The sequence below is a fragment of the Drosophila sulfurigaster genome, chromosome 2L (genome assembly GCF_023558435.1).
Source record: "Drosophila sulfurigaster albostrigata strain 15112-1811.04 chromosome 2L, ASM2355843v2, whole genome shotgun sequence".
NCBI classification, from domain to species: Eukaryota; Metazoa; Arthropoda; class Insecta; order Diptera; family Drosophilidae; genus Drosophila; species Drosophila sulfurigaster.
This window is the reverse complement of record NC_084881.1, coordinates 18,129,031-18,140,365: the sequence shown is the minus strand read 5'-3', so window position 1 is coordinate 18,140,365 and position 11,335 is coordinate 18,129,031. Positions and strand designations below refer to the sequence as shown.

General features: G+C 42.1%; 3 protein-coding genes and 1 long non-coding RNA gene across 4 annotated transcripts in view; 2 read left to right on the top strand and 2 right to left on the bottom strand.

Annotated features, from left to right (window-relative positions):
• Positions 1 to 477: 477 nt before the first annotated feature.
• LOC133850267 (uncharacterized) lies at positions 478 to 1,555 on the bottom strand. Its single transcript, XM_062286314.1, has 2 exons — positions 1,058 to 1,555; positions 478 to 763 (listed from the first exon to the last, which is right to left on the bottom strand). The coding sequence occupies exons 1-2, from the start codon at positions 1,431 to 1,433 to the stop codon at positions 546 to 548; spliced, it is 594 nt and encodes a 197-aa protein (XP_062142298.1). The 5' UTR covers positions 1,434 to 1,555; the 3' UTR covers positions 478 to 545.
• A 113-nt stretch (positions 1,556 to 1,668) lies between these two features.
• Positions 1,669 to 2,847, top strand: LOC133850269 (uncharacterized). Its single transcript, XR_009895613.1, has 2 exons — positions 1,669 to 2,212; positions 2,287 to 2,847. It is a non-coding gene; the product is annotated as an uncharacterized LOC133850269 (long non-coding RNA).
• Positions 2,480 to 4,166, bottom strand: LOC133850265 (elongation factor Ts, mitochondrial). Its single transcript, XM_062286311.1, has 3 exons — positions 3,682 to 4,166; positions 3,369 to 3,617; positions 2,480 to 3,094 (listed from the first exon to the last, which is right to left on the bottom strand). The coding sequence occupies exons 1-3, from the start codon at positions 3,847 to 3,849 to the stop codon at positions 2,567 to 2,569; spliced, it is 945 nt and encodes a 314-aa protein (XP_062142295.1). The 5' UTR covers positions 3,850 to 4,166; the 3' UTR covers positions 2,480 to 2,566.
• A 135-nt stretch (positions 4,167 to 4,301) lies between these two features.
• Positions 4,302 to 11,335, top strand: part of LOC133850262 (dynein axonemal heavy chain 7) — a 28,470-nt gene continuing 21,436 nt past the window's right edge. Inside the window, 8 exon segments of the mRNA XM_062286308.1 lie at positions 4,302 to 4,965; positions 5,030 to 5,254; positions 6,702 to 6,864; positions 6,937 to 7,170; positions 7,869 to 9,448; positions 9,620 to 9,742; positions 9,805 to 9,958; positions 10,021 to 11,316. Of these exon segments, the coding sequence (XP_062142292.1) occupies positions 4,442 to 4,965; positions 5,030 to 5,254; positions 6,702 to 6,864; positions 6,937 to 7,170; positions 7,869 to 9,448; positions 9,620 to 9,742; positions 9,805 to 9,958; positions 10,021 to 11,316 (4,299 nt within the window). The 5' untranslated portion in view covers positions 4,302 to 4,441.

Genomic DNA, 11,335 nt, shown 5'->3' with positions numbered 1-11,335 from the left:
TGTGCAGCGGAAATAAAAGCTCTTTCGCACTTTCCAAACAAATTAACCCGAATTGTAAACGGAAGCACAAAAGGCAGGCAACTGCTCTTATTAAACACAAGCACACAAAACAATTGAAAATGCGTGAGCGTGGCTTAACCCGTGAAAAGTCGGCTTACGACTGAACTGAACGCAACGTCCCCTCTGCTGCTATTACTGCTGCTGCTGCTTGTTGATGACTTCAATTGAAGCGAGGCTTTCGGTCGCATGTCAAGGCAAGCGTAGCTTCGACGCCGACGTCGGCGTCAACTGCGGCGTTGGCGGCAGCGTCGTTGCTAAGTTTTGTGACCCTTTTCGGCAGACACTGTTTTTTCCCTCCTCGCTGTGTTTACTGTTGTTGTTGGCATTGTAGTGTTAACCGCCAGTGTGTACATACGGTAAGTAGAAATTCTATAAGGTTCTCGGAAACACACGCATACATTGATGTACTTTTTTTGGTTTTCTTTTTTTATGACTATGGCACACTAAAACAAAAGTTGAAGTAATTAAAGCGTTGCCAGCTGACGTCACTGACGTTGAGTGGCTTCCTCTACGATTACTGTTTGCTGCTGGTCGCGCATGAGCAAGAGAATGCACTCCCGCACAAGGACACGTGCCTGGGCAATGTCACGCAACAGGCGCTCCTTTGGGGCACGCAATCCAATTGTTGTTGGTCCCAAATTGCTTTGCATCTCTGCTATGGTCCGCAGCAGGCTGCCATAGACATCCACTATGTTGGGCGTTTCTGTGGAAAATATAAATTCGATTTAAATTCAATAGGATATCAATTATTTATAGTTTTTATAGAATATGTATTTTTAGAGATTATCTAATTTATTGGATTATATATAATATTAAGGGACAGTGAAACACAAACATTCCCTCCTCATAAGTATTGTAGACCCAACAACAAAAATAATTCTTTAATGTTATTTGTACGATTAATACTCTGTATGAATTTACATTCCTTCTATCTATCTACGATATTCAAACACTACTTAATGCGAATTAATATATGTATAATATAATCTTAACTTACCCGTTGCATTTCCTCCTCCAGCTCCATTGGTGGTCAGGGACATCATTTGGAGCTGGGCCTGCATAAACTTGGTGTACTCCAGCTTGGCCAGCACTTGTTTGTATTCGTTGGCATAGGCTGTGGCATCTGCCACTTTTTGTTGCTGTTGCAACTTGCTGCGCGTTTGGTGCGAAGAGGAGGGAACGAAAGTTGCTGCTCCTAGTGGTATGATTTCCACAAGTGGTGTTGGTGGTGCCATTTGAATTGCTTCCACAGTGTTATTCTCCACTTCATCTATGTTTTCCTCGGAATTACTTGATTTCGGTACAGATGGCACAGCTGTGACAGTTATATCGCTATATCTCTGACGAAATGAGTCCAGATCCATAAAGTCCATTTCATAAGCTGTTCTCGATTGCACCAAACTAAAAGCCTACCTCGATGACTGAACAATAATTTTTGACAAGCACTTGACAAACAATAATATTTGACAGCTCTCTTAGTTCAAAACGAAATTGGGGAACCCATCATCCGGGAATGGAACTGGAAAAGTGAACTAAATCAAATCGAAAAACAATACAAAAGAAAATTTCATAATTTCTAATTGTAAATAATGCAATAAGTAGAATAGAAGAATAGTATTAAATACATATAGGAAATTTGTATTCAAATATAATCATAGAATTTTGAATTACATATTATAGAAAAAATATTCCTGATAGCTAGATGGTATGGTATTTAAGGTATAGCAGTTAGTTTTAGTTCAACCGGGGAACTAACGTTCTATTTCAATAAAAAGTAAAATTCTCAAGAGTACAAGATGTTTTTTGTTAAAATGATTAACAGTTAGGCTCTAAGATCAGCAACAGGTGAAAGACATTTCCTGCTGGCGTTTCAACGATAATCTTTTTGATTCACCCTAAGAAAAAGTTTTACCATGATCGCTATTCAAAGTACTTTTTTCGCAGTTTGGTTTTTTAAGGGAAACCTGACAGCACTTCCTACTTTTTATGCAAAGACCAGAAGAGTGTTTTTGGTGGAGGGTTACTCTCATTGCATATTTTTGTATTTTTCGACGCGGCTAGGTTCTGTTACACTAACAACACCTGTGTCTGTGTGTTGTTGCAGAGTATGTTTCCGCACATCTCATTTGGGGCACAAAGAAGTGACGTGCGGGTAATTACGCGGCAGTTGAATAAAACTCATTCATAAACCGGGCATTCTCTTTTTTTTTTTGGCTTTAATGCTAGTTGGTTGTAGGTGCTTGGCAGAGACAGAGTCGGAGCAGTGTGGCAGGCGGTCAAGCGTGCTTCCCGCACGCAGATACTTGGATTCGTTCTACCCCCAAAGCGAGCACAACGTGTGGGGCATGACGACGGTGACGCATGGAATTGAAATAGAAAGAGGCACCTAGAAGCGTGTTTTTTTGTTTTCCAGAATTTGTTATTATGGTGGCTAGAATTTACGAGTTTAACAATAAAGGTGTACAACAAAATTTTGGATGCTACAGAGTCAAGTTCGAATTGTTGTTCAATTGCTGTTCAGCTGCTGGGCCTGCAGCAGATCTTTGAGATCGCGTTTTGATGGCTCGCCGCACTCGAATCGATGATAGTCAACGATGTCAACGCCGCGCTCTTTGAGCACTTCGCCCACCGTCTTATCGGCATCCAGTAGATATTCCTGATAAATGAGACACGTCTCATCGTCTTTATTCTCCGCCGGCTTATCCTTGCCATATTCGCCAATTTTAATGGGTTTCATTCCCACAATTTGCTGACAAATTCCCTTTTGCACTTCCAGATCATCAAAGTCGCGTGCACGAAAAGCGACAATGGCACCATATTTGCCCACCTGGGTGATATTCTGTGTTGTCGTGATGTTTGTGGGCGCTGGATGCGCATACCCAGTAAGCATTAGATCGTTGTTGACCTTGAAGCAGAGGGCACGCCGTATGCTGGCGTTTTCGCCAATGGCTCCGATAAGCAGCGCCAGATGATCGGCCAGATTGCCGCCTTGCGGCGTTTCCAGATTCTTCAGAGCATCCGCATCAAAGCCAAGCTGCAAAGCAACAAGAATTTACAGATTAATATGTTGAGATATATTTTATATATAATTTATAACTCAAAAGTATATACTCTAGCTCCACAGTTGTGATTTTGATATTATTTTTCGGTGGAGAATCTAAATTCTAAAGTAAAGTGTTTATGTCTAACTCTGAGACGTGGGATCTGGATCATAAAGGAAGATAAATGAGCGTGACTATATGATGTCATCACACATAAACTTCTACTTCCTGTTCATAGAATGGTTATAAATGTATTTCGTTGGTTACCTTCCAGATGTCACCGTCGAACTCGGTCTGATCCGTGTAGTGCAGCACAATGCGCGACACGTGATCCACGAAGCGCTTAAATGTATCGTTGCGTGCCACGAAATCCGTCTCACAATTCAACTCCACCATGGCGCCACGATTGCCATTGATGAGCACGCCAACCAATCCTTGTGTGGTGACACGATCTGCTACTTTGGTGGCCTTGGACCACCCCATTGATTGCGCCTGTTCGTGCAGCCATTTCTCAGCCTGCAATGAATAAGAGATAAAGGTTTAGTGGTTACACACTTAATAACATCTCCCTTCCTCACACCTGGCTGATGTCGTTGTTATGCAACTCGAGCGCCTTCTTGCAGTTGGCGAATGTGTAGCCGGTCTTCTTCCTCAGCGCCGACAGCGCGCTCTTCTCCAAACCTGCGCCGGCGGCATAAAAGCGCCGCGTGGTGTGAAGAGTACGTCCGAGAAACTTTTGCAGCAACATATTTTATTGAGAATTTATCTATGTTTTTTTTTTTCTAATTTAACACAAAAATATTTGTGTTTTACTTGTTGCGCTAGCCTACTGCTGCTATGGGCAACAAAAAAATGTGCTGATGGTTGTTGCCTTGGTTGTTGGGTTTACTATTTGTTTAATCAATTTTTCTAATTTGTGATTTGCATTTGTTTTCAAACAGTTGATAGTGCAGCAAACACCGGCTGTTGTGGTCTTTAATTAATCGTAATAAACGCGTTCAGGCGCCTTAATTTAACAATAACAATAAACGCGGTGTGAAATTGCTTGTGCAATACTTGTTTCCCGTGCTTTTAATTTTGTTGTTGTTCTTTTTCGGTCATTTTTAGTTTCAATTTCTCACACATCGACCACCCCCTTCCTTCCTTTTCCTATCAACCGGCTTTTACACATCTATCGATTTGACATATTTGATGTTTCGCTTTCGATGAATCGAAATCAACTCTGACAATAATTCAACTCGATACATTTTTTTTTGAACAGTGCTGCCACCTGCCGGCAAAAAGGTTCGGTGTGCGCGCGTAATTTGAAAAGAACATAAGAAGAAGAACGAGCACACACAATGGCGAAACAAAATCCAAACAAGGAAATACCCAGCTTTACATCGGTTTGCGGTGCCAGACGCATCTGCTCGAAATCGAAAATGTTATACACACGACCCAAGCCCGATGTGCTGCAAAGCATATTGCAATCAAAAGCGAATTCAGAATACAAATCACGAAAGCTGTGGTATGAACTCAATATGCCCGAATGTGCCAGCCGCTTGTTTGATGGCCAAATGCTGTCGGATCTACCCGAGAGTTTAGTGGCCACAAAATCACGATCACGGCACAGAGCATCCGACAAGTCAGGTGATCAGGGCAAGCCAACGTCTCATTACATGGCCATGCGAAAAGAGAGAGAGAACTTTCGCCGTAAACTAGTGGAGCTCATTCTTAATATGGACGAAGGTGGTGAAGAAGCTCCCACAGCAGATACTGCTTTTCCAGATCAAAGTGAACGTGAAGTTTTACGATATTATTACTACATCAAGCATGGCATTGACACAATACACGTGTCCACCATCAGTAAAAAGACACTGAAAAGGTAGAGCTGGAAAATTAACGAATTTATCAATTTACCAATGAATTAACAAATTGCTAATTTGCAGAATTATAAATCTAGTTCCACCATTATTAAAAAAATGGGAGTCAGCATTAGTTGAAAACATTGCTGAGGTGCGTTCGGATTATGTGTTTGCCATGAAAAAGGCGGTGGTCGATTTTGTTTTAAGGCATTCGGTGTTGGATCGCCTAACTCAAGAAGGAACTCCAGCGACGTTTGAGACTCCAGAACGCAAGGAAATTAAAATACTCATGAATCACTGGCGATATCGGTAAGTGTTCCTTGATTATATAAGATTTAATATAGATTTATTCAGAATATTCATTTGTTTTCATTTTGTAAATAAGTACTATTTTTAAAACCTTAAGCAATGGATAGAATATATTTTAAACATTGAATTATTAATTAAATGGAATTTAAATCAATTCCATTTGTTATTTATAATTATAAACAACAAATTAATTGCACCTTGACTCATAATCTGGATTAAATAATTTGTGTATTAATAACCGAATGGTATACTTCTCATAAGGCTATCAAAAAAATGAATTTTGTCTCTACTCTAACCAAAAATAATTAGTTATATATATATTAAAAATCATACGATTTAAAATACAGAATGTAGAACCAAAACCGTGAAGAAATGAGCTGAAAAGCGTATTAAAATGAAGTGTTAAATTGGAATCCATTAAGTTCCGGGGAAGCATATCAGGAAAGTCGTTAGAAAGTTGCCAGCTTCAAAAGCATGCAATTGACATGCAATTACACCCACACACACTTAAAAAGCTTATGTGCGTGTGTGTGTGTGTAAGTGTTTGCGTGTGCTGACTGCCTTTGTAAATTGTATAAAGAAGTCAATTCAAAATGAGTCGTCAGCGTGCGAAATCTTATAAAATAACTTGACAATAGCGCATATATGAGACGCGGGAGAGTGGAGTAGAAGTTTGCAGGGCAAGATTATTAAGAGACTGCCTGGATGTTAGACTAGGGAATGAAGGTTGGCGCGGAGGGGGCGGGGAACGCGAGAAATCGCTTTGCGGCATACCAAAAAAAAAAAGAGAAAAGTTTTTAACCACACTTTTGCAACTACAATGGCAGGCAATGGAGGCGGAAATGGAAAAGCAGCAGGAGCAGCAGCATCAAGGACTTGGAAGCACAAGTCGAAGCTGAAGCTAAAGCTGATGCTGAACCTGATGAAGAGCTGAAAGTTAAATCCTCCTGTGTATTGGTTTGACATCTGATGAGCAACATTAAGACTTTTGCAGCACAGGAGGCGGAGATCCAAACACAACACACACACTACACTACACACTACACTAGAGAACATATTCCACGAAGTTGTAAAAGGGATATGTTTAAAAATGAATTGAACTTGGCGCGGGGCGGAGTGGAGCGAAGGGGGGCGTGGCAACATTCGCTTTGTGAGATGGAAAAACTTTCGACCCTAAGTGGGTCGTCTTTGGCAAATTGGGCGGGAGCACATCGATAGCGAGGAAGGAAGAAGGCATGGAAGGCAGGCAGCTCTAATTTATAGCTTAAAGCATTTAGCCTCATTAAATGTAGGCCAAGCTAGGCGTTTGAACGCAGGCGGTTTTGGATCTATGCACACTGCTTAATGGGCCATATTAAAATAGCTCAAGTGAAAAGTTTTCCCATTCAAGATAATTTGCATAACTTGCTCTCGCAGCGTCATTTAATGAAATCTCCTCCATTTGCAGCTACGATGAGAATCGCAGTCGTTTGATGAAAACCCTCTTCTGCATCCATCGAAGCGTTGCCAGCATCCTGGAGGTCTGGAGCATGAAGTATAGCAGCAAGTTCTTGGTCAACATCGAGGAGCTTAGCAAGGTCGAACAGCCTTTCACACTCTTTAATTTTGTGGCAAGTTTTACAACGATCCTCTCCATACTTTAGATATTTCTATTGAAATTTTGTTGTATACTTTTTTTGTAGTATATCTGTGGAGGTCACATAGATGTGGCCAAGCAAATGCTAGAGGATATTTGGTATGGAGAGATCCATACGACGCTGTTGAGGGCCAGCAAACGTGGCCAACTGCCGGACATCAGACGCATGACGTTGGTGAAGCGTTTCTTCAATTGTGTCGCTGCTTTAATGACACAACAGCTCGAGGACATTTGCATACGCAGCTTGAAGGCATTCGCTGATTACGTTTGCGATTTTGGCGTAAGACAAGGGCGGGCTCTTTGGGGAGGGAGGGAATCTTTTATTATATCGTCTATCCGTCAGTCATGTCCTTGTCATTAATGGTTTTAAAAGCTCTTAGCTGCGAATTTAAAATAGAATTTCTTGGGATGTAAAAGCAAGCTTTTCACCCCTAACCTTTTGGCTGCTTTGGCTTTGAGGATTTGTAATGATAATGACTGAATTAGTTACGCTTAATTTCTAGCTCGTAATGTAATAATAATAATTAGGAATATAACATTCTTAATTTATGTTATTTTAAGCCTTAAATTAGGGGACTTGCACTTTTTTGTTGTTTATTTTATGGCTTGTGAAATAATAATGCTTTATATTACTTTGACTTCACTTTAATGGTCAAACTTATAGCCTAATAATATTAACGGTTCTTCTATTTATTTACATATATATATATATATATATATATATATATATATATATATATATATATATATATATATATATATATATATATATATATATATATATATATATATATATATATATATATATATATCATCTATGTGTGTTCATTCAAGCTTCTTATTATTCTTCCCTTCTTTATAAGAAAATTTTGTATCTTCCTATTTCTCTAAATTTACGAAAGCTAATCTATTCCCATTTATGAACCTGCAATATTGATTTCAAGCTATGTCTTTTATTATTTCTCATTCACAAAACAGCACTCAAATCCTGGCTTTGAGATCTCAATCTTCCTTGCCGAGGAGGATACCATAGCCTTCAATCCCAGTTTCTCCAAGATTCAGAGCGAACTGTTGCGCGTCATAGATTCAATTGTGATGAGTGTGCAATCGATGCCACGCATTGAGGGAAAACTCTATACGGATCTTAAAATCTCTAAGAAGTTCTACTTGACACCAACGGTGCCCGATAGCATTGTGGCTGACACCAAGAATCGGATTTGCATGATGCTGGAGGAGCAACGTATTGGACCCGAGTTGCGTTTGCAAGATTTTGATCAGTTTATCGATCTGATCAACGGCATCGATGCTGAACGTGTGGGACGCTTCATGGAGGGCGATGCAACTTTTGAGCAGTACATCGATATGGTGTACGAGTATCGGGAGAAGGAGGATCGCATTGCCAAGGAAGTGTGGGGCGTTATACGCATGGGACTCTATGAGTTTCATCGTGAGAAGTTTATCGATCACATGGAACAGTTGGCACGACAATTGCAATCGGATTTGCTGTCTAGAATGGTGGCAGATCAGCAGGCTAGGATTAGTCGCCTAGGTAAAGAATACGATATGATTGCGAAGAAGGCGTTGACAGTGCCCAAGGACACCGCCGAGTTGATGGAACTCAAAGCTTATGTGGTGCATGCCGAGGAGAATCTGGTGCCGGAGATGGAGACGCGTCTGAAAGTCAACATGACAGAGATACTTTGGCTAATGGATCACACTCTCTACTCGCCGTTGGAGATTAAGAACAACAGCAATTCGTTCCAATGGTATCTGAAGTTGGCATCAGTGTTTGAACAGCATCGCGGCATCATTGCCGAGAAGATGATCGAGTACCAGGAGCTGCTCAAGAAGCGCATCGAAATGTTCCGCCGCGAGCTGCAAAACTATTACGATCAAGTACAAGGCTACGACACTTGGGGCGACATTAAGCAGCTGTCCAAGTACAAGAAACGTGCCACAGTTCTCGATCAGCGACTTGTCACCGCCATGGAGACCATCGATCAGATCAACGAGGAGGAAACCGCCTATGGCTGGGATCTCTCACAGTATCCGGTGCGCAAGAAGACCCACGATCAACTGAAGCCCTATAAGAATCTCTTTGATGCCGGCCAAGACTTTATTGACAAGTGGGAGACGTGGATGTACTCACAAGTGGGTTCGTTTGATCCCGATGAGATTGATGGCGATGTGGCCAACTTTTATCGCGTCATTCAGAAGCTGGAGAAGCAGATGGGTGAACATCCTACGACCATGCAGCTCATACTTGATGTCAAGGAGCAAATTGAACATTTCCGCGGTCATATGCCGATTATCAATACCTTGGGCAATCCGGGTATGAAGGCGCGTCATTGGGAGCAAGTTTCCGAGATTATTGGCTTCCCCATCAAGGTGTCACCGGAGCTGACGCTCGAGAAGATTATAGAGTATCAGCTGGACGAGTATGTGCCCAAATTCGAGGCGATCTCGGAGAGTGCTACCAAGGAGAACAATCTAGAGAAGGCCATGGCCAAAATGGTCAGCGAATGGGAGGGCGTCGAGTTCAATATATCGCCATACAGGTAAGGAATTAAGTGGCAAGAATATACTACAAAAGAGGGTAGTAAATCTTATAGATTGGTGTAAATACTTGGAGATCATTTACACTATTAGATTCATGTCCGTTTTATAAACACCTATCAACTATTGTTCTGAAAAACTCTTACTAAATGCAATTAAATTATTTACTACAGAGATTCAGGCACCTTCAAGTTGTCTGCCGTGGATGACATACAGATTCTGCTGGACGATCAAATCATCAAGACGCAGACTATGAAGAGCTCACCCTACATCAAACCCTTCGAGGCGGACATACTGTAAGAATTCCACTGTGCTTTACCTAACAGTTCATTAACTTACGAATTTTTTCTACTCACAGCAAGTGGGAAGCCAAGCTTATGTTGCTGCAAGAAATTCTGGACGAGTGGCTGCGAGTTCAAGCTACTTGGATGTATCTGGAGCCCATATTCAGCAGTCCCGACATTCAACAGCAAATGCCTGAAGAAGGACGTCGCTTCAGCGCTGTGGATAAGGTGAGTCTAGACTCTTAAGTTGTGTATTTTGAATAATTCCTGATTCCTCATTTCACGTACAGATCTGGAAGGAACTAATGAAACAAGTGGCTTCCGATCCGCGTGTCATGACCGTCGTGCAAATCGACAAGATGAACGACAAGCTAAAGAAGGCTTATTATCTGCTGGAGATTATACAAAAGGGACTCAATGCTTACCTGGAGAAGAAGCGTTTGTATTTCCCACGTTTCTTCTTCCTCTCCAACGACGAGTTGCTTGAAATTCTCTCAGAGACCAAGGATCCCACACGCGTCCAGCCGCATCTCAAGAAGTGTTTCGAGGGCATTGGCACACTCAACTTTACCGAGGAACTGGAGGTCACCGCTATGCGTTCCTCGGAGCGTGAGGAAGTCGTACTGGTGGATGTCATCTCAACGGCTAAGGCGCGAGGTCAGGTGGAGAAGTGGCTGCTTGAGCTGGAGATCGACATGAAGAAAAGTTTGCATCACAAGATCTCTGAGGCCTTCTACAGCTATGTGAAGATGCAGCGCAACATTTGGGTTTTGACTTGGCCCGGGCAGTCGGTGCAATCGATATCCTTGACCTATTGGACGCTGGAGATCACCGAGTGCTTTCTCAGCGAGACACCTAAAGAAAGTTTGGCGAAATATTTGCAAAAATGCATGATGCAAATCAACAAGATTGTCGATCTAGTGCGTGGAGATCTCAACACACAGAATCGCATAACTCTCGGAGCTTTGGTTGTGCTCGATGTGCATGCTCGCGATGTATTGGCGGATATTGTGGAGAAGGGTGTTGACGATCTGCAAGACTTTCAGTGGTTGTGCCAGCTGCGCTATTACTGGGAGGATAACAATCTGGACACTAGAATGATTAATTGCTCCCTGCCTTATGGTTACGAGTATCTGGGGAATACTCCACGTCTGGTTGTCACTCCTTTGACCGATCGTTGCTATCGCACGCTGTTTGCTGCTCTCAATCTACATTTGGGTGGCGCTCCTGAAGGTCCTGCGGGCACTGGCAAAACGGAGACCACCAAGGATTTGGCCAAGGCTGTGGCCAAGCAGTGTGTGGTGTTTAATTGCTCTGATGGCTTGGATTACTTGGCGCTGGGCAAGTTCTTCAAGGGCTTGGCTTCGTGTGGCGCCTGGTCTTGCTTTGATGAGTTCAACCGCATTGATTTGGAAGTGTTGTCTGTGGTCGCTCAACAGATCTTAACCATTCAGCGAGGCATCAATTCAGGTTCGCCAACGCTAGTGTTTGAGGGTACCACGCTTACTTTGGATCCCACTTGCGCTGTCTTTATCACCATGAATCCTGGCTATGCTGGTCGCTCCGAGTTGCCCGATAATCTGAAGGTAATCTCACTGATTAATT

Excerpts from the sequence above, each read along its gene's own strand:
- LOC133850265 (XM_062286311.1), bottom strand. The coding sequence starts at position 3,849 with ATGTTGCTGCAAAAGTTTCTCGGACGTACTCTTCACACCACGCGGCGC. Across the intron at positions 3,618-3,681 it reads ATAACAACGACATCAGCCAG|GCTGAGAAATGGCTGCACGA; the intron begins GTGTGAGGAAGG and ends TATTCATTGCAG. Across the intron at positions 3,095-3,368 it reads TCGACGGTGACATCTGGAAG|CTTGGCTTTGATGCGGATGC; the intron begins GTAACCAACGAA and ends GTTGCTTTGCAG.
- LOC133850267 (XM_062286314.1), bottom strand. The coding sequence starts at position 1,433 with ATGGACTTTATGGATCTGGACTCATTTCGTCAGAGATATAGCGATATA. Across the intron at positions 764-1,057 it reads TGGAGGAGGAAATGCAACGG|AAACGCCCAACATAGTGGAT; the intron begins GTAAGTTAAGAT and ends TATTTTCCACAG.